Raw genomic sequence first — 22264 nt, 5'->3', positions numbered from 1 at the left:
GACCTGCACATCTTTGGACTCTGGGAGGAAACCGGAGCACCCGGAGGAAACCCACGCAGACACGAGGAGAATGTGCAAACTCCACATAGACTGTGACCCGAGGCCAGAATTGAGCCCGGGTCCCTGGTGCTGTGAGGCAGCAGTGCTAACTGCTATGCCACCGTACTGCCCCACCTGCAGTCCAAATCATTCTAACAGTGGGTTGTGATCTGAAATGATTGAACTCAAGTGTTGAATTTAAAATGTTATAATCCCTATGTAGCAATCATTGCATTCTTTTATCTCCCATTGCTGAATATTTAGAGGCGGTCACCATATCCATCTGTGTATTAAGTCTTTTACGAAGGGAGCCAAAAGGATCTTTATAAAAGACATTTGCCAGATCTGAATTTAGTGCTTCGGAACTTTGTGACATGTTTGTGATTTCTGCAATGGAAAACACCCTTGCTAATTCTCTTGGTATTACCCAGAAAAGTTAATTAAGTGCAAGTATTGGTGGTTAGTTGACCCAGCTTTAACTGATAGAGTAGGCTGATCTATAGGTTTAATTCTAAGTTGCTCCTAACATCTGTGGAGTAATTTTCTGGTAAGAATACTCTTCATATCTAATGATTGTGAATTTTGCTTTAATACACTCCCTGATTGAAAATCCAGCCAGAATTGGTTAATTTGCAAATTTTGACTTTTCTAATTTGAGCCAGTTTCAGATGCCATGAAGTACAGTGCGGAACTAAATGTTACAAGGTTATTGACTTGATTCCCAACGTAGGGTAATTTATCTGATAATAGTTGTGCTGTTCGCGTTCCAGAACCATGTAGTTTCCAAATCCCCCATTGCTCCCATTGTAAAACTACTGACCACTGCTGAGAAAGAGTATGTATAAAAATTGATTGAGCACAGATCAGGGTCACCCAGGCTGGCCTACAATTTTTATTCATATAGTCTGTTTTCAAGTACTGCTCAGCCTTGCACATGAAGAATGACCACTCAGGTAAGATATCATAGGAATGTTGGTACATAAAGACCCATACCCCAGCTGAGAGCAAAGGAATAAATTCAAAGAAAAACTGTTTTATGACTCTTTCAATGACTAGCATTATGTACTAATTTTTAACAGCTTTGCCATTGATTCCCACATTAAGACAGATTATTATACCTAGAAATTATACTTTATGGCATAAATCCTCTCTTTGGTTTGGCTGGCTTTACAGACAGAAATCCCTTTATAGTTTCAGGTTCCAGCAGTGCAAAAAATCCGAAGGTGTTAAATTTTCAACATGTTTTCTTTTATGTACTTCTGGATAACTTCATGCTGTTACATTTCTTTTCGTTCATCAATCAAATGAATAAATTCTGTTATGCTTTTGTGTTCTTTAACACAGTTTGATTACACTTTGAGTGATTTACTTTAGGTCTACAAAACTGTACTAGCAAAAGTGCTCAACAGTCTTACTGCAACTTCCTCTTGCCTGCCCAGCTTGAGGTTTCTGCCATCTGTTATTGAGCATTATTGATGGTTTATAAAATGAAGTTTAAAGCCTAAAATGCATGGCAATAAATGCAAACTGTTTTCTATGTATGATGGTTTTACAAATTCTATAGCCATGCAATATTTCATTATCATTTCTTCTGTAATTATCAAACTTGACCATCTTTTTTTCTCGTGAATAATTTTCTGTCTCTCAAACGCTGATACACTTTTCACGCCTAGATCATCTGTTTCTCTAGTTACTGGAGTATATAGTTTGATCATCAGATTGCGTTGTTCAGGATATTGCAGTATTGACAAATATGATCTACACAATTTTTATTCATTCATTGGATGTGGGCATCTCTGGCTAGGCATTTATTATCTATCTCTAATTGCCCTTGAGAAAGCAGTGGTAAGATTGCCTTCTTGAACCACTGTGATCCATGTACTGTAGGTACACCTGCAGTGTTGTTAGCGAGAGTGTTCCACGATTTTGACTCAGTGGCAGTGAAGGAATGACAACGCATTTCCAACTCAGGGTGCTGAGTGACTTCCAGTGATTGTGTTCCCATGTGTCTACTACCCTTGTCTTTCCGGATGGTACTGGTTAGGGTTTGGAAGATACTGTCTAAAGAACCTTGGTGAGTTCCTGCAGTGCATCTTGTAGATAGTGCACACTGTTGCTACTGTCCATTGGTGGTGGAGGGAGTAAGTGTTCGCGGATGGGGTGCCAGTCAAGCGGGCTGCTTTGCCCTGGATGGTTATATGGCTAGTCCAGTTCAATTACCCCTCCCCCTGGAGTTTAATAGTGGGTGATTCATCGATGGTAATGCCATTGACCATCAAGAGGAGGTGGTTCGATTCTCTCTTGTTGGAGTTGGTCATTGCTTGGCACTTGTGCGGCACAATTGTTACTCACCACTTGTCAGCTCAGTCTGTATATTGTCCACATCTTTCTGCATTTAGACATGGACTGTTTAATTATCTGGGGAGTTGTGAATGATTTGGAATGTTATGCAGTCACCAGCGAACAACCCTACTTCTGAACTTATGATGCAAGAAAGATGATTGATGGTTGGGCCGACGACACCATGCTGAGGAACTCCTTCAGTGATGTGCTGGAAGTGAGATGATTGGCTTCCAACAATGACAACCATCTTCCATTATGCTTGCTGTGAGTGCAACCATCAAAGTGTTTTCCCCCTGATTCCTATTGGCTCCAGTTTTGCGAGGGCTCTTTGATGCCAAGGGCTCTTTCAATCAAATACTGCCTTGATGTCAAGGGCATTCACTGTCACCTCCCCTATGGAGTTCAGCTCTTTAATCCATGCCTGAACCACAGCTGTTAAGTTCAGGAGCTGAATGGCCCTGGCGGAACCCAAACTGAGCATCAGTGAGTAGGTTATTACTAAGCAAATGCTGCTTGATAGCACTGTTGATGACCCCTTCCATCACTTTACTGGTGATCAAGAGTAGACTGATGGGCCGGTATTGGTCAGTTTGGGTTTGCCCTGCTTTTTATATACAGGACATACCTGGGCAATTTTCCACATCACTGGGTAGATGCTAGTGTTGTAGCTGTACTGGAACAGCTTTGCTTGGGGTGTGGCAAGTTCTGGAACACAACTTTTCACTCCTATTGCTACATGGTGTGGTTTCAAAAATAGTTTTTAATATATTGAGTAAAGAAATTCTGGTGAGTTGGCAGACGGTTTTGCAGTGCTGCTAAGTTCTGTTTACTTAAATTATAACGTTTGGTCTGGAATATCCCTTTAACAATTCTCATACTGTGCTCTGGTCAGTTAATAGGTAAAACATAATTTTCTGTAACTCACTGCAGAGCAATTGAATTGAATCATAATTTCTCCTTTTCCTGGCTTTACATGTAAGAAACTAACTCAATATTAATTCAGTAATAAACATTGATAGAGCTTTTAAATACTTCAGTTATGTCATTTTGTGATGGTTTTAAAACTATGCGTCCCTAACAGAACCATAGGTGTCTCAGAAGATAAGTTAAATAGTTGTCACGTTTTTTAAAATTGTTCTCCGCTTTTTCCATATATGGACTTTTTGAAAATTCTGAAATACCACAGTAAAAGCTGTCAAAAATACTGCAATTATAAATAGGCTTGTTGTGACTTCTTAAAAATGCATACGAAAATAAAACTATTTAATTAGTGCTAGATATAGGCAAGTTCCTTATCATTTGACCAACACAACAGCAACTTTTTATGTGGTTCAGATAACTAAGGGTTCCGAAGAAGTCAGACTGAACTAGAAACGTTAATCTTGTTTCTCTCTCCACGATACTGCCAGAATGGCTGAGCTTTTCCAGCACTTTATTTTTATTTCAGATACAGAGCCTTTAGTTCTGCCTTTTTACTCATTTTTGCAAACTCTGACCTTATCTGCTGGTGCACCCTGCTGTTTGTACTCTCTGTCCCTTCTTACCACATTCTGGTTATCAGTGCCCATGTTGCTACTTTATACTGTTTAATTTACCATATCTCTGCTCACTTGATCCCTCCACAAGCTTCCCCCAAGCTATTTAGGTTAACGCTCTCTCTACTGCCCTAGTTATATAACTCACCCGAACACTGATACCAGCATGATTCGGGTGAAGACAGTTCCGGTACAACTTCCACTTTCTCCAGTACAGTCGCCAGTGCCCCATGAATTGAAACTCATTTTACCCGCACAGTCTTTGAGCCACGCATTTAACTCCAATCGTATTTCCCCTTTGCCAATTTGCTAGTGGCTCAGGTAGTATTCCAAGGATTCTCTTTGTGGTTATGCTTTTTAAAATTTTGCTGCTGGTTGCTCATCATCCTTAAGCAGGAACTCTATCCTATCTGTATCAGTGGTTCCCATGTGGATCACAACCACTGGATCCTCTCCCTCCCACTGCAAGTTCCTCCAGCCCCGATCAGATGCCCCAAACCTTGGCACTGGGCAGGCAATATAGCTTTCCAAACTCTCACTCTTGGCTGTAGAGACCCGTGTCCACCCTCTTGACTATACTGTCCCCTACTACCACTTCCTTCCTAGTTATTCATACACTCGCTCATATCCAGTCAAGCTGCACGAACCTCAAACCTGTTGGACGGTTGCAAGGGCTGAGACTCTTTCACCTGTACTTTCTTGGTCTCCTTACCTGCCTCACTTGCAGTAACACCTGCACTTCCTGTCCACTGACCAAATCAGGAGATCCTACCCTCTGGAATGTGACTGCCTTCTGGGACAAAGTGTGCAGGTGGTGACTTTTTCCCTTCCTGACGCATCACAGAAATTTAACAACTTTGTTTAGTTTTGTTTATCTCATCCAATCATCCAAAATTGATTGATCCAAAAAATGGACGTTGGAACCTAAGCTGGCATAGCCTGGCCGCTATTTGCATTTCAATTGTTTTACTTCAGTGTTTTTCCTGTTGTGCTTTGTGGTTCTGAAATTTGTAAAGGTCTGTTCTCGGTGCCATTTTTGTATTAGTGGATAAATCCTCAATCTGAATCTGTTTGAATCAGCAGCTTCAGCCATGTGGAAATAATTGGGAATGTTTGTTTAAACTTTGTATCTGGCCCATAGAGGTCTGTGGTATGCATCCAAGTGATTCAAGAAGATTCACAATTGGAAGATTCCCCCTGCTATGTGGCACCAAATCTCTGAATCATGTATATAATGCACAATGACTATTGAGCAATACAGTAATTTGGATATGTGTATTCTAATTTGTAGGCAAATGAAATGCCCAAACTGACAGAACAACTAGCAGGCCCATTACGACAGATGCAGGTAAGGAATTTCTTAATAGTTCATTGTCACTGAAACTGCTCTTCTGTTTGGATGTACTTAGTCAAATATTTTTCGGTACCATTCATACACCTGTGCTGCCAAATCATTGACAGCTACTCATTCTTATTATACTTCTACTTAAAGTGACAAATAAGCCATTGTTTTGTAGACATTTCACTACTACGATGCTGTGTCGTTTTTGGGACGAGTTGAACCAAAGCAATCAGTTTTGATCTTTTTTTTGTGCACCACCCACCCTGCACCCTCCAGGGGCTCAAAGAAAAACTTTGGCAATTAATCTTATATGTTCAAAAATAACTACTTTACCACAGAGCAGTTATTTGAATTTTTCCAAGATTTCCTCAGTATTGCTTTCAAAGCAAGTTCTGTAAACTAAAATAACATAACACTCATGCCAGACATTGGCCATCTCCAACAAGAGAGATTCGAATTATCTTGTCTTGACATTCAATGATATTACCGTCACAGAACCTCCCCATTATCAGCATACTGAGCGCTACCATTGACCGGAATCTGAACTGGACCAGCCACATAAATACTGTAACTAGAAGAGCAGTCCAGAGGGTGGGAATTTTGAGGTCAGCCCACCATCTATCTCCAAAGGACAAATCAGGAGTATGATGGACTACTCCGCACTTTCCTGGATGAGCACAGCTGCTATAAAACTGAAGAAGCTCAAAACCATCCAGCCCACTTGATTTGCACTCCTTCCATCAACTTTTACATTCACTCCCTCCACCACTGATGCACAGTGGGAGCAATGTGTATCATATGCAAGATGCATTGCAGCAACTCACCAAGGCTCTTTTGACTGCACCTACCTAACCTACAACTGTTACCACCTAGAAGGATAAGAGCAGCAGCTACTTGGGAACACCACCACCAGCAAGTTCTCTTCAAGCCACACACATTCTGACTTGGAATGATGTAGCTGTCACTTCATCATTATTGGATCAAATTTCTAGTCCTCTTCTAACAGTACTGTGGCTTGTATCTGTACCAGATAATCTACAGTGGTTCAAGAAGGTGGTTCACCACTACCTTCTCCAAGCAATTAGAGATGGGCAGCAAATTCTGGCCTGGTCAGCGATGCCCACATTACATGAAAGAATATTAAAATAAAAGCATGTTAACAAAACAACACATGATTGGTAGGCTAAAGATGCTACATAAATATATTGAGGCCCTTCAAAGTAGAAACATAGAGGAGTGTACCCTTCGGGCCTGCCCTGCCACTCATCTTGATCATGGCTGATCATTGAATTCAATGTCCTGATCCCCCCCCCTTCATCCCATATCCCTTTAGCCCCAAGAGCTATATCTAATTTCTTCTTGCAATCAGACAATGTTTTGGTCTCAACTACATTCCGTGGTAGTGAACTCCACACATTCACCACCCTCTGGGTGAAGAAAATTTTCCTCACCTCAGTTCTAAAAGGTTTACCCCTTATCCTCAAACTATGACCCCTGGTTCTGGACTCCTTCACTATTGGGAACATTCTTTCTGAATCTACCTTGCCTAACCCTGTTAGGGGCGAAGTATAACTCAGATATCAGAAGGACGTTTTTTACACAGAGGGTGGTGGGGGCCTGGAATGCGCTGCCAAGTAGGGTGGTGGAGGCAGGCACGCTGACATCGTTTAAGACTTACCTGGATAGTCACATGAGCAGCCTGGGAATGGAGGGATACAAACGATTGGTCTAGTTGGACCATGGAGCGGCACAGGCTTGGAGGGCCGAAGGGCCTGTTTCCTGTGCTGTACTGTTCTTTGTTCTTTGTTAGAATCGTATATGTTTCTCTGAGATCCATTGAAGTAGCATCGTAAAACAAGATATGATACCAAGCCACATAAGATATCAGGTTAAATGACCAAAAGCTTGGTCATGGAAGTAGTTTTCAGTACTCTCTTAAAGGAGGAAGGCATGGTACAGAGGCAAGAGGTATAGAGAGGAAACTCCTGGGCCTAGACCACTGAAGGCATGGCCATCAATGATGGAGCGATTAAAATTGGGAATGCTCAAGATCCAAAATTAGCTGAACACATATCTTGGAGGGCTGCGGCATACAGGAGATTATAGAGTGGTGAAGCTGAGGATAGATTTGAATATAAGAATGAGAATTTTAAAATCAAGGCATTGCTTGAATGGGAGCCAATGTAGGTAGTAAGCACAGGAGTGATAGGTGAAAGGGACTTGGTATAAGTTAAGACACAGACAATTAAATCATTTTACATTTTTTGCAATATCCTCCTTTACAAACACAAACAAAGTGTTGCATTGGTTTTTACCCATCCTGTGGTAACTAACAATCTTCTCTAAGGTGTCCAGCTGACATTTGACAACTTTCCTGTTAATATATTTATAGATTAAATTATTATTTTAAATATTTTTGAGACTCTTTCCTCTTACTACCTTTTCATAATCTTTAAATTTCTTTTAAAAATCTCCTTCCTTATTTTCCCATATTCTCTCATTTTCAGCATACTCTTTGGTCCCCTTTCCTGCCTGTAGTTTCAGCTTGGTTTTTTTTTACAGCATTTTGAAACTTTAATTTATTTTGAAATGTATATTCTACTTTGCAGTCTTGAGGTGTTGATCTACAGTACTTCTTGTGTGCTGATTTCTCTTTCCACTTCATCTCTGATAGTTTGTTTCTTATCTTTCAAAAATCTGCCTTGTATGAATCTGGTACTTTTTATTTGGATCTGAAACCATATAAGAAAATAAGAAATAGAAACAGGAATAGGCTATTCAGCCCTTTTAGCTTTTTCTGCCATTCAATAAGATCATGACTGATCTACCTTCACTCCACCTTCCCATATCCTTAATTTCCTTGGTACTCCAAAATCTATTGAGTTTGTATTTAATATACCCAAAGACTGAGTGCCTGCAGCCTTCTGGGATTAAGGACTTGATTTATATAATGGGCACCACAGTTTATAATAGATCCCCAGTCCAATATTTATCCCCAAATCAGTACCAAAAAGGGCCATCTGGTCACTTTACCCATTGTTATCTGTGGGAGCCCACCACCCACAAATCAGAGTTAGTATTATTGTCAGTACTCGTGACATTGTCAATCATTTAACTTATCTACTTGATTACATTACATATGGCCAGCTCTAGCTGTCCCTTTATTAGCAGGCAAAAACACTGCTCAAGGAAGGTGTTGTCAATGCAGTTAGCAATATAATTTGAACATTAATAAACACCAATATCTCTTAAACACAGAGGAGACAATTCCCTTGTGAAACTGTGGACCTGTTTAGTGGTGGCAAAAGTCTGAATTGAAATTAACTTCAGGTAATATTCTTCCATTTTGATTTCAGGAATGTGCTCGGAGAATAGCCAAAGTTTCAGCAGAAGCCAAACTGGAGGTCGATGAGGAAATATACCTGGACTCGTTTCGCCCCCACTTAATGGACGTTGTATTTACATGGGCGAATGGAGCTACTTTTGCTCAGATCTGCAAAATGACAGAGGTTTTTGAGGGTAATAAATATTTTCATGTTCCTTGCAATTTTTTTTAGCTTTAACAATGCCTGTGGTAGTATACATTTTTCCTGCATCTGTTTAGATTTAGAATTTGAAAATAAAGTTTTCCTTTATGCAAAGTCATAAACTTACATGTATCAAGACAATATCACAGATTAATGCTTTCACGTTATCTATTAATAACTATCCCAATATCATTTTCGATATACTGGCTGCTAAACCTAGTTTAATATCTTGAATAAATAATAGTGCTTTAATATAGTGCTATACCAATAGATTTTTATTTCTCTTCTTGCCCCCTTTGATAACCCACTGTTTGCGTAATTATAATAAATAGTCATTTGATACAACACAACTTGAGTATCGCTGAAAAATGACCATGTTGAAGCTGCTTGTCTTGCACTCATCAGGACACTCGCAAGAACACCAAATGTAAAGGGAACAACTCATTTGTTTCATGCGAAGCAAATGCATTTGTTGTTCTTGTGTTATGTCCTGATCAGTGGGCGGGGATCCTGGATTCAGGATTCAATCCTGGACCGGGGAGCGGCACGGGCTTGGAGGGCCGAAGGGCCTGTTCCTGTGCTGTATTGTTCTTTGTTCTTTGTTCAGTGCCAGAAGAAAAGTTTCTTTTTTCAGCAATAATTAACTTTTCAGTTCAGTTGTAGTTGTAGAATTAGTTCACTTACAATGAAGGGGGATAAAATTATCTTTTAATAACCTTCATGTAAACCTCTGAGGAATAGAGAATAAATATTTGAAATGGTGGTTGACTAGGTTGACAGTGGAAAGAACAACCTGTTTGTATCTGGGTTTAAAATTGTTGCTCATAGTGAACAGAAAGGTAAAGAGAAATTTCTTGATAAATCATGCAATGCTTTTCCATAGGGATAAAGGTAGAGACTTGCATGTTTTAAGGGAACACTGGCTACATTTTTGAAGTGAAGGAACATAAAGATCTGTCGGGAGAGTCTGGAGTTAGCTTATGGATTGTTTTCACATGGGGGTAGCACAGGCATGATGCGCTGATATTTTTATGCTATGGTTCATAGTTCTAGTTTGATGATGCAGTATGTTTAACTCATTCACCCTCTTTGTATCACTTTGATAGTTTATCTGTGCATGGCCTTTGGTTGTGCAGTATTAACGTAGAACAATTAAACCGAATGATATTTGGTATAATATAATTGTTTTGGCTGATTTTGGAATTTATTTTCTAATATCTTTCATGCGCATTTTGAGAATTAAGTTTGTGAGCTAAAGCTCTGATAATTCCAAATCAGTTGAATACAAAAATATTTTGGTTCCCAATGGTTCATAGTCCTCTGGCCAAGAGCAATGACAACTGGCCTGTTCCTTTCAGTATCAGTCTACAGGTATAATTAGCTCTCCATGGATCCATGTTGGTTTTTCTTTTCCCAGAGTCAAAATCTATAACTTAGCTACAGTTTCAAAGAGAGATAATAAGGCAAGGAAACTGACTGGAAAAGTCCCTCATAATCATCAATAGATTCTGTAAAAAGTCTCGCAACATCAGGTTAAAGTCCAAAAGGTTTATTTGGTAGCACAAGCTTTCAGAGTGCTGCCCCTTCATCAGGTGAGTCACATGATGAAGGGGCAGTGCTCCGAAAGCTTGTGCTACCAAATACACCTGTTGGACTTTAACCTGGCGTTGTAAGGCTTCTTACTGTGCCCACCCCAGTCCAACGTTGGCATCTCCACATCAATAGATTCTATAAGATTTTTTCATTAACATTTTCAAATACAGTACGCTTCTATAATATTGTTTTTAATACTTTGAAAACTCTCTTCATCCCCAGCTCCTTTTATAAATTAGGCTATGTGTCTCCCATTTCTCAGCCTCTCTTCGTGTTACTGCTCTTCAACCACGAGGGGCACATCAGGTGACAACTCTCCTTCAGATTCCCCCAGTAGAGAACTGCCTGCCTTCCGTTCATTAATTACACGAAGCAGCAACAAAAATGTGGGATTGAATATACCTTCCTCCATTCGTGTTACATTGCACTGTGTCACAGTTTTACCATCCATAATATTCAACCTTCACATTTATTTTAATATGAATTTCACAGCAGTATGCGTTAATCTAGATGTATTTTTGCATTCCAAGTATCAGCTTTGTGTGGTCCAGATCAGCTTTATATGGTTGGTGATTTCTATTAATTCAGCTGCCTTCAGTATGTGTATGTAAAGTTAATTTTCCATGTTACATTTCACTATGGAGACGGAGTTTGAATGAAACTCAGTAATTTCACTTGGCCGTTGCCAATGCCAGGCTTTTACAAAGAGGTTGCCCTGAAGCTGTAAAACATAAAATTAGGAGCTAGCAAAAATTTGTTTAAGAAGTTTTTAAGTTTGAGATGTGTGCAGTCGAAAAGCTGTATCTGACCAAAAAGGAGTGCTAACATTCTAACATTAATGGGAAAATGTTTGGCAGTATCTTAAAAAATGCTATCAATGCGCATCACATAACCACACAGGTTATAAGGAATAGTCAAAATCAATTTATAAACTCTAAATCACACTTCATGAAATTACTGACTTCTTTGATAAAAGGGGAAGATTCAATGGACCTAACCTTGCTGGATTTTCAGAAGGCATTTAATAAAGTTTCTCGGACGAATGCTATGAAGAATTCTTCAATCATTCAGACTCAACATGCACTTGGGAAAATTTCTCTATCCACAAGAAAAATCTCTATTAAATGGTCAGACTTTTGGCAAGAGAGGTTTTCCTTTTTTAGTCCACCTTACCAGCCTTATTGGACGATATACTTTGTTTTCATTTTGTTGGTGAAAGCTTCCTTTGACTGTATTCTAATGTCAGAATTAAGATACTTCGGAACACTGGACTTGGGAGCAAGAGTAGGCCATTCATCCCTTCGAACCTGCTCTCCCATAACCCTTGACTCCATTGTCTACCAAAAATCTATCTGAGCCTTGAATAAATTCAACGATCCAACCTCCAGTGCTTTTGGGGGAAGAGAATTCCACAGACGAATGACTCCCCGAGATAAAATATTTCTCCTCACCCCATCTTAAATGGGAGACCTCTTATTTTCAAACTGTTCCTTAGTTCTAGTCTCCCTCTCAAGTGGAAATGTTCTCTCAGGATCTTGGATGTTTCAACCCCTTATTCTACTCAACTCCAATAGGTACAGTCCCAACCTGTTCAATCTTTCTTCATAAGATAAGCCCCTTATCCCAGGAACAAGTGGAGTGAACCTTCTCTGAACTGCTTCTAACACCATCTTTTTTTCAAATAAGGAATTGAAAATTGCACACAGAGTTCCAGATGTGACCTCTCCAAGGCTCTTTACAGCGGCAATAAAACTTCCCTGTTTTTATATTCTATTCCCCTTGCAATAAACGCCAGAACTTCACTTGCCATCCTTAAGTTCTACATTACACATTCGCACCCAGGCTAGTTTTTCCCAATCCCTAAATTGTTTTGTGCCAAATTGTCTATGCTGTTGGATGATTTTTCAATGATTGTATTTGGTGGAAAGCTGAAGCATAGGTGACACTTGGAACAATTACCAGTGAGAGCGGACACTTTCAGAAAAGCCTGGTTCAACAACCTAGAATAACCCTGACAGCTGAATGTTTTTGTGACAAAGTGTCCAAATTTGTTAGTAACAACAAGTGTCCAAACATTATGGGAGTGCAACGGCATTCTCTGCCATTCACACTAGCGTTGGTCACCAATGCTTTCACCTCCTCACTCTTTATGTAAGATACTTTCATTACAATCCAAAGCAGTGAAAATAATTTAGCTCCTGCTAATCACAGGGGTTGTAATAAAATCCTATTCACAATATACTTCCAGTTGAGGAAACCATTCATCCTATCTTAGTGTATCCATTCATAACACACCAATACTTCCCCCATTGTTGCATCTATTTGTTTCTTTAATGATTCCCGAATTTTCATCTCCCAACATTCAGACTGGAAGTCCAATCTACAATCATTCTTAGCGTGAAGAAGATTTTAAAGTTACCTTTTACAACTTTGAGCCTGTCTCTTGTTCCCACTGTTTAATTTGAAGCGATATTGCATGATTAACCTATTTCATGGAATTAATTATCTTGTACACCACTAAAGATCACCTTTCAGATGCCTCTGTTTCAGTCTGAAAAACTCAAGGTTCCCAGATTTTTACACACAGTCATAGTCATAGAGGTTTACAGCATAGAAACAGGCCCTTCAGCTCAACTTGTCCATGCCGCCCTTTTTGTTTTACCCACTAAGCTAGTCCCAATTGCCCATGTTTGGCCCATATCCCTCTATACCCATCTTACCCATGTAACTGTCTAAATGCTTTTTAAAAGACAAAATTATACCCCCCCTTTACTACTACCTCTGGCAGCTCGTTCTAGATACTTGCCACCCTCTGTGTGAAAAAATTGTCCCTCTGGACCCTTTTGTATCTCTCCCCTCTTACCTTAAATCTATGCCTCTAGTTTTAGATTCCCCTACCTTTGGGAAAAGATGTTGACTATCTAGCTGATCTATGCCCTTCGTTATTTTACAGACTTCCATAAGATCACCCCTAAGCCTCCTACATTCCAGGGGAAAAAAGTCCCAGTCTATCCAGCCTCCTCTTATAACTCAAGTCCCTGTTGCATCCTAGTAAATCTTTTCTGCACTCTTTCTAGTTTAATAATATCCTTTCTATAATAGGATGACCAGAACTGTACACAGTATTCCTAGTGTGGTCTTACTAATGTCTTGTACAACTTCAACAAGACATCCCAACTCCTGTTTTCAATGTTCTGACCAATGAAAGCGAGCATGCTGAATGCCGCCTTCACCACTCTATCCACCTGTGACTCCACTTTCAAGGAACTATAAACCTGTATCCCCAGATCTCTGTCCTATAACTCTCCCCAGTGCCCTACCATTAACCATAACTCAAGACAACAAAGGTTGCCTCCACGCTGTTTGCTGTATCAGTAATTGTCGCTTGTTTCTGAACAATCAGAACTGGACATAGAACTCGAGGGGTGTGTAACTGGAGTACAGTTTGATCATACTTTCCTGTGATTCATGTTGTACTGTTTAACGCCCTATTGGCATTGTTGGTTGCTGTGCAGAATCTGGAGTATTGAGTCAACTAAGACTCCTATGTTTCTTTCAATTTAAATTCTCACCTATTTCAACTTCAGCCTGCAATGCTTGTGTCACCTACTTTTCATTTTCATGTGCAATATTTTACCCTTGTCTGCATTTAAATTTCACCTGCTATTGTTTGGCCCGCTCATTTTATTAACTGATTCTTTAGTTTCGTGGCTGCCACCTTTAGATTCCACTTCCTAATTTGGCATAATTGGCAAATTGAACCAATTTCCATTGAGTTTCAAATTCCAAGTCATTGAGGTAAGTTAGAAACAGTAGATATTAACATGTATTCCCTCCCCCTCCCAACTCACATTCTTATTTTCCAAATGAGGTATGATTGGAAGCTTGTTGTGTTCCAGATATTTAAGTATTGAAGTTGGGTAATGCTAACAGCTTGCATTTATATAGAGCCTTTAGCAGTAAAACATCTCAAATTACTTCACAGGAGAAGTTAAGGTTGTAAATAGTGCTTTGTTAACCAGTGCTTAAAGCTTGGATTAATTGTGCATTTGCAGTGGAGTTTGTACCGTTAGCATGCAATTGAAGGTTAAGCTGAAACCTGATCTGTGCCAAAAGTGCAGTGTGGCTCTGCTTTTGGAATCTGTAGCAACTTTAGTTCGGTTGGGTTTCTGCCCTGTTATGATTCATTCCAGATGGGTTTGGGGCTTCTTGGAACCTTTGGGATTCATGGATATAAGTTCATTGCAATTATGCCGGTTTGTTTGCAGGAGTCCTGGCCGCATTACAGATCAACAAACAGAAGACAGTAGTTTGTTTCACTGCTAAGTTTGTCATACAAAAATAAAAATGATTCCAATCAACAGCCCAGTTAATGCTCAAAGTAAATCTGCTACATTTTTATGTTCCGTTTTCAAGTCCCTGTTTGTACAAACGATGCACAGCTTTCTCGAGATGTAACTATATTTGTACACTGTGGTGGAGTCCAAATCTGTGCTTTGTGCTTTGTGGGTTACATTTCCCAGAGCAACCACCATGTCTTTTTAATGGCACATTAGCTTTAGTCAGCAATGCATATTGCTGCAACATACTTTAAATAAGGCTAACATCAGTCACATTGCAAACATGATGTCATGACACTGAGCTTGTCATATGTATCACTCCACATTTTAATTATGTCCAAAATGATTATATAATGCAATGTTAAACTTGTAAAGCATTATGTTTTTGCTTTAAGTAGAATACATGCTGTACATCAAAATATTGGCTAGTGGTAAATAATTTATTCAGGTTACTATTGACTTTTATTCATGCCATGTTATATCTACCACCCATTCAGTAAAGCATCAAACCCTGACATATGTCCTTTTAAATTTATCAAGCAACATTCTTGTAGTGAGAATGCGACTGCTGAATACAACTGAATCATTACAAAAACCATCTTGTGTGTCAAGTTAAAATCACAAATATACTGAATTTTGCCATACATTAAATGGCTTTTCAGTGGGACTGAATTCCCAGCAGGGAATCCGAATGTTCAAATCCCCCCCCCGCTATCACCAAAAGCAGGCATTAACTACTTGTAACAAACCCATCATATATGTAAAGGCAAAGTCACCATATGTGGAACATAATATGATTGTTGAGGCTTCCTATAGTTCCAGATTGAAGTTTTAAACCTAGAATTGAAAAGAGTAGACCGATTAATGCAGCATCATCTGCTTTCAAAATCCTAATCAATACCTGTTGTAGCAGTCCATAACTGACCTCCAAAATTCTCTTCTGAAGGGTCATCCAGATTCAAATCGTTACCTCTGTACTCTCCACAGGTGCAATCAGACCTCCTGAGATTTTCCAGCATTTTCTGTTTTCATTTTAGATTCTAGCATCTGCTGTAATTTGCTTTTATCCAAAATTCTCCTTCTGGCTCTCTACTACCATTCGCAAACTACAAATGGTCCAGAATGTCAGGCATGTGCACTTGCACTGACACTGTACTGCCATCTCCATTCGCATCAATTTCTCATTGGCTTTTTATGTCCCAAGAGTCAAGTTTTAAGTCCTTGCATTCTTCCCCAGTTCTATGGCCAAGTTTGCAATTTTCTGGGCTTCCAACACTAGTCTGTTGCTCTTTCTCTGTTCCATATGAGTGAATGTTCATTCTGGACTCAACTCTCTCTCTCATCATCTCTATCATTCCACTTTCTACCCTTCAAATTTTACTCGAGAATATTTTAGATCATGTCTTCCCTGCTCTACCTTGCTGCTTCATCGCCTCCCCCCTGGATAGTTACCCAATGTATAGTGTTTGTTGTTATCTAGGACTCAAATCCCACCTGTCCATAATTAACATGGGTTTCCATTATGTACCAAATTTTGAGACTTTTATTTAAAAGATAAAACACATTGATATTTTAATTTGACACGGTGGAAAGTGAGAGGCCAGACCGAGAACAGAAAAAATCAATTCTGGTACTTTCCTTTTAATAAACTTAAAAACTAACCGATTACGGAACTACCAGTCAAAATTCTGTACCCCAGTATATGTTGCTAGAATCCTTTTGCCTATTACATTGTGCTATTTATTTTTTGATAAATATCCCAACATTTATGTAAAACTGAACTACATGCTTGGCGATATTTTACACCAGCTTGTAATGTGGAGCAAAATTGTGAAGTTAAAAGTTTGTTAATGAGCACTAAGCTATGGAAAGTAGATTGAGACAATGGGGTTGCTTCATTGAAGCTAACCAAATGTTTAATGAAGTTAACATAGTCCATATCGCTGGAAAGTCATCTTTTCTGTCAAAGTAACACAACATGAATCATTTTATTAAATTTTAAAACAGGGAGCATAATTCGATGTATGAGAAGATTGGAAGAACTCCTTCGACAGATGTGTCAAGCAGCAAAGGCTATAGGAAACACGGAACTAGAAAACAAATTTGCAGAAGGTTTGTCTTTAAATAACTATTACTGTTGGGAGGGCCATATTGCCAAGTTTTAAAGAAGTTTTTTTTTGGTCTGCAATCATATATATGTAATTCTCATTGAAAAAATCTTGTCATGTTCATGGTTATTACATTTACCTTCTCTACAAAAGTGGTGATAGTTCAAAGGAAAGGTTATCCCTTTCCTGAGGTTCATCTTATTGACACGATTGCATGTATAAGTCTGAGCTGATCTAAAGAACAGATGAAAGGAAAATTTAATCCAAAATAAATTTAATAAGATTCAGGGAATATCAAAATGTGGACAGAAATTCTGATAGCATTTGAAAATACATCTCAACAATTAGCAGTCTTGCTAATGCCAAGGCTGAAGGAGTGGAGGATGAAGACAAACGCAAGGTGCTGGTCTTAATCTGTAGTTTGGTGGAAAAAGCAGTGCATCACCTAACTCTGATTGCCAGAGTCAAGGTATTGCTTTGTGAAGTGGTGGGAAGGAGCTCTGCCATCACCATAAATCAACAATGCAGTATGCCTGTGTGGTAATTGAACCAAAGAATCAGGCCATGGCTGATCCTGAATGTGCCAGTCTTGTGTGAATATGCTGACTAGGACCTTGAAAAGACAGACCTTCGTGTTAGTAAATTGGAACGCCAGGCCCTGCAGGAATATGTTTGACTGCACCAAAAATGGCAACAGTCACTAGATTCATTGAGTAGCTTAACAGCAGTTTCATAAGGATATTGAAACTTTGCTGTTGTGATGCAAGAGTCAATGCTTTATTAATATCTCTATTGAAAATTTGTATTTGTTCATTATATTAAGTTTATGGGAATTAATATTAATCCAGAAAGATAAAATTCAGAATTTACCCTCAATTTGTATGGGGTTAACTGATTTTTGCATTTGGGATGCAAAGTTTGGTCTTGTCAGAATCCTTGAGCTGAGACTAAAATACACTCATGATCCTCTTCCTAATTACTGTTGAGGGCTGGAAAAATGTGAAATGGCAGATTAGCTCAGGTGGTGAGGTCATCCCAAAGCTGAATTGCCTGGTATTTGCTACTTTGACACGTGTGAATGAGTACTTGGCCAAAACACTGATTTGCTGCCGTGTTAGCAGCCATAGATTCATCACCCAGCACGAGTTAGGACTTGGAAGAAAATAGCATATCATTCAGAGCAGAGAGGTAAGTTGCCAGTTCTGAAACCAAGGCAAGAAAGGGGGTGATCCATTGCAGGGAAAACTGCTTGATCTTGCTTACTTCCCAGCTTGAACCAACAAAGCTGTTGAAAGTCTTGAGAAGGTCAATATCCTTACCTGTTGCTTGGCATCAGCAGCAAAGCAAATAAATGTGAATATGAAAAAGCAATTGCTGAGAACTCAGTAATTCTTGTCTTGCCAGAAGGTTTTTTGTTAAATTTAGGATTATGTTTTATTTTCAGGCATTACCAAGATCAAAAGAGATATTGTGTTTGCTGCAAGTCTTTACTTGTAATTTCAAGGAAGCAGCACAAATGCCATCTATTTTCAAGCTGAAATCAACCAATCAGCACAGGTTTTGAAATATGCAGCAACATGGAGACTGAAGATTTTGGTGGGAAAGGAATAATCAAACAATGACAGATTTTGTAGAATTCTTTTATTTTCCATTGAATTTGTGTAGTGGAATTTGAGCACCATCAAAGCAAGCTTCCAACAGCTGAAACTGTACATAAGCTTCGTTATTTTAATAAACATTTTACATTTTGCACTAATCTGACTGCTTCTCATCACTTTAATAAGAGCTTATAAGGTGCAAATAATAAAATTAAAATTATAAACAAAATGTAATAAGTATATTTAATATAAACAAAGTGGATTCAGAGAGTATTGCAGCAGGTGCTTATTATATAGACGGTTATCAACTTGAGTAGGTATTTATCGTGACAATAAGACAGATTTACATTCACTGGTGCCCATGACCATCTTTTATTTCTGATGATTCCTGCCATAATGGTTTCCATGTGTCTCGTGTAGAGTTGTATGTGAATTTTCCTCATCTTTTACTGAAATTCTGGGCATTCTCACTTTGAAAAAGTCTGATACAAACATCACCTGATTTGAAAAAAGGATAGATTAGAGTAATATTTGCAATCAGTTTATACCAGCTTGTTGCACAGGATAGACAGAAGCAGATTGAGACAGTTGTGATCAAATTGCCTTTCTATTATCCTTTTACATTTTACCCAAAACAGGCAGATTACTGATGTAATCTCGACAGAGGTTTGTAATGTGTTTTCAAACCTTATTTTTTTGGAGGGGGAAAGCCCAAGTATTAAAAGATTAAAATTCAATACTAGTGGCACTTGAGTTCAGTTTTCAGAAAAGCACCTGGAAAATTAAATTTTAAATAGTTTGTCTGTGGTTTCTTGACATTATGTTCAATTGGTCTGAATTTATTCCAAGCCACGGGATTCGTAAACATTGTAATTCATCCTCCTCCATTGTCCAGCTCAGTGGGACGGGCCTCACTTGGTTCCATTCTCATTTGTCAAACCGTAACAAAACATCTCCAGCAATGTTTTTTCTTCAAGTCCCACACCATTACAGTGCTCCAGGGATATAAACGCTGCTTCCTGGCAATATCAACCTAAGACATGGAGTTAGTTTGATCATGTACGCTTACAACACCCAGCTCTCTTGCCACTGATCTTGTTTGTTCGGCTTCCAATCTTAGATGAACTGCAACTTTCTCCAGTTCAAACGTAAGGTAAACCAAAACCACTGGGCTGGATTTTACGGTCAGCTGTGCCCCCTTATTCTAGATTCCCCAGCCAGTGGAAAAAACCTCTGTTTACCCTGTCAAGCCCCTTCATGATCTTGTATGTTTCAATGAAATCACCCCTCATTCCTCTAAACATTGAGAATTTCGGTCCAATTTACTCAGCCTCTTATCATTGGATAACGACACCCCAGTGGCCTAGCTAGTGAAGCTTCACTGTATCACCAAGACAAGTATATCTTTCCTTAGATATGGAGACCAGGACTGCACACAGTACTCCCAAGTGTGGTCTCACCAAACCATGTACAATTGTAGCAAGACTTCCGAATTCTTGAACTCTAATCCCTTTGCAATAAAACCAACACGCCATTTGTCTTCTTGCTGAAGCTGCATGCTAACTAAATGTCCCTTGTATGAGTATATCCAAGTCCCTCGGAATACCAACATTTACATGTTTCATGCCTTTTAATCTCTCACTTCCCCACATTCCATCTATCTCCTTGTTGCCTATATCATTTGCAGCCTTTTTCTATCTTTGCAGCTTGAACTCCAACCTAGATTTGTAAAGCCAACTTTGACAGAGTAATGTAAGTCATCAGTGTAGATATTAAATAGCCGAGGCCCCAACACTGATCCTTGTGGCACTCACTTGTTGTAGCCAACCTCCCAACTTCAAAATGCCCATTTATCCACAACTGCTTCCTCTCGGCACAGTGACACAATGGTTAGCACTGCCACCTCACAGCACCAAGAACCCAAGTTCAATTCCTGGCCTGAGTCACTGACTGTGGAGTCTGCACGTTCTCCCTCTGTCTGTGTGGGTTTCTTCCCACAGTCCGAAAGATGTGCTGGTTAGGTGCTTTGGCCATGCTAAATTCTCCCTCAGTGTACCCGAACAGGCACCAGAATGTGGCGACTAGGGGATTTTCCACAGTAACTCCATTGCAGCAGTAGTGTAAGCCTACTTGTGACACCAATAAATAAACTTTAATACTCTCCTTTAATCCATATTCTCTCCATCACAAACACCAACTCTCCAACATCACTTCAGCTCATTTGCTGCTGAAATGCTCAAACATGTCTTTGCCACCTCCAAATTCAATTATTCCAGATCTCTCCTGACAGGCTCTGCCATCATGAACCTCAGCTCATCCAAAACTTTGCTGCTTCTATCCTACCCTGCACCAAAGTCCTGTAAATCATCATTCTTGTCCCTGTTCACCAATCTTCCCATGTGTCATTTTTTTCTACATTAAAGGCAAGTTGTCCTACCATATCTAGCAGAGCCAGCCAGGAAAGACATTTAAAAACTATACCCAAAAATCCTGGGCGATACGGTGGCTAGCACTGCTGCCTCACAGCGCCAGGGACCTGGGTTCGATTCCCGGCTTCGGTCACTCTATGTGGAGTTTGCATGTTCTCCCCATGTTTCCTCCCACAGTCTGAAAGAAGTACTGCTCAGGAACATTGACCCAAATAGACGCCGGAGTGTGGCAACTAGGGGAAATTTCACAGTAACTTCATTGCAGTGTTAATGTAAGCCTTACTTGTACCAATAAATAAACTTTAACTTTACTTATCTGAATTTGATCTTTTACAAGAAATTGGTACCCTGCTATTTGCAGGATTTGGAAAAGCATTCCAGTGTGTGTCATTCAATGCTTTGTGCCACTATTTTCTATTGTTATGTAAAGCCGTAAAGAGAATGACATCCATAAACTTAACGTCACATCAATTCTCAAGTGAAGTTTGAACTCTTTGATGTTTGTGTTAGCATCTTAGTTTCCTGTAAAAGCGTGGACAAATTTAAGTTCACATGTTTACAATGAGCTTTCAGTCTATCATGCGAATTGTGACTTGGCTCCCAGTTGCTGTCAGAATGTACCTTATTTTGGCCGTGCTCATAATTCCTCATTATGACTGAAAATTTGCTGTGTTTCATTTAAAGACTGTCAAATATTACTGTTTGATGTTTAGACAGGATTAAGTGATTTGTCAATGTTTTTGTTCCTTTTGATAAACAATCCTATTTATTATGGTTAAATCATGGACGAGGAGGAGTTTTATTACCACATGTAAATTACTTTTTCAGTTAACTTACAAAAGCTCCGAGTTAACATGTGGGATCTTTCAATTTTTAGTTCTTTATTTGGAATTTTTCTTTTTGGGTGTTCTACCTGCTTGGTAGAAAGAGCCATGATGTGGAGATGCCGGCGTTGGACTGGGTAAAGAGGCCAGGGCAATAATTAATCAGGCTAATATTCGGGAGGAAGGGATGCTATTGTGAGAAACCTGGTGATTTTGAGTTCCATTTTCTGAAAATGCAGAAATGAAGGAATAACTTAGTTAAGACATTTGAAGTAAATTAGAGTTAACAACATCAACAGCGGGTTAATTCTTGCTTCTAATGGAGTATCCAGACCAATTGGAAGCAAATGTATTAAGGGATATTTAGAATAGTCAAGAGCCATTATGACACAGGAGGCTATGTGGCTTGTTGAGGTCATGCTGGCTCTCCAATCAGGAAGTTCTATTCGTCCACTCTTTAAGTTATTTCCCTCAAGTGCTTATCCATAATCAGGGAAGCATATTGGAGCTGTCTTGCAAACAGAAATGCTGAATAGGCCCAAGAGACTGAGTGTCCTTTACACTTGTAAGTTGTAGCATTTCAATA

General features: G+C 39.3%; 2 protein-coding genes across 5 annotated transcripts in view; one reads left to right on the top strand and one right to left on the bottom strand.

Annotated features, from left to right (window-relative positions):
- mtrex (Mtr4 exosome RNA helicase) overlaps window positions 1-18581 on the top strand; it is a 77758-nt gene extending 59177 nt beyond the window's left edge. Inside the window, exons 14-17 of the mRNA XM_078239818.1 lie at window positions 5209-5265; window positions 8616-8778; window positions 16727-16831; window positions 18272-18581. Coding sequence (XP_078095944.1) covers window positions 5209-5265; window positions 8616-8778; window positions 16727-16831; window positions 18272-18324 — 378 coding nt within the window. The 3' untranslated portion in view covers window positions 18325-18581. The remainder of the gene's footprint in view (window positions 1-5208; window positions 5266-8615; window positions 8779-16726; window positions 16832-18271) is intronic.
- plpp1a (phospholipid phosphatase 1a) overlaps window positions 18452-22264 on the bottom strand; it is a 94185-nt gene continuing 90372 nt past the window's right edge. For all 4 annotated transcript variants that reach the window (XM_078219161.1, XM_078219155.1, XM_078219172.1 and 1 more), the window contains one exon: window positions 18452-18923. In XM_078219161.1, the coding sequence (XP_078075287.1) occupies window positions 18798-18923 (126 nt within the window). In that variant the 3' untranslated portion in view covers window positions 18452-18797. The remainder of the gene's footprint in view (window positions 18924-22264) is intronic.

The sequence above is a fragment of the Mustelus asterias genome, chromosome 1 (genome assembly GCF_964213995.1).
Source record: "Mustelus asterias chromosome 1, sMusAst1.hap1.1, whole genome shotgun sequence".
Taxonomy (NCBI): Eukaryota; Metazoa; Chordata; class Chondrichthyes; order Carcharhiniformes; family Triakidae; genus Mustelus; species Mustelus asterias.
Note: the sequence above shows the minus strand (reverse complement) of the source record. Positions and strands in the feature narration are given on the sequence as shown.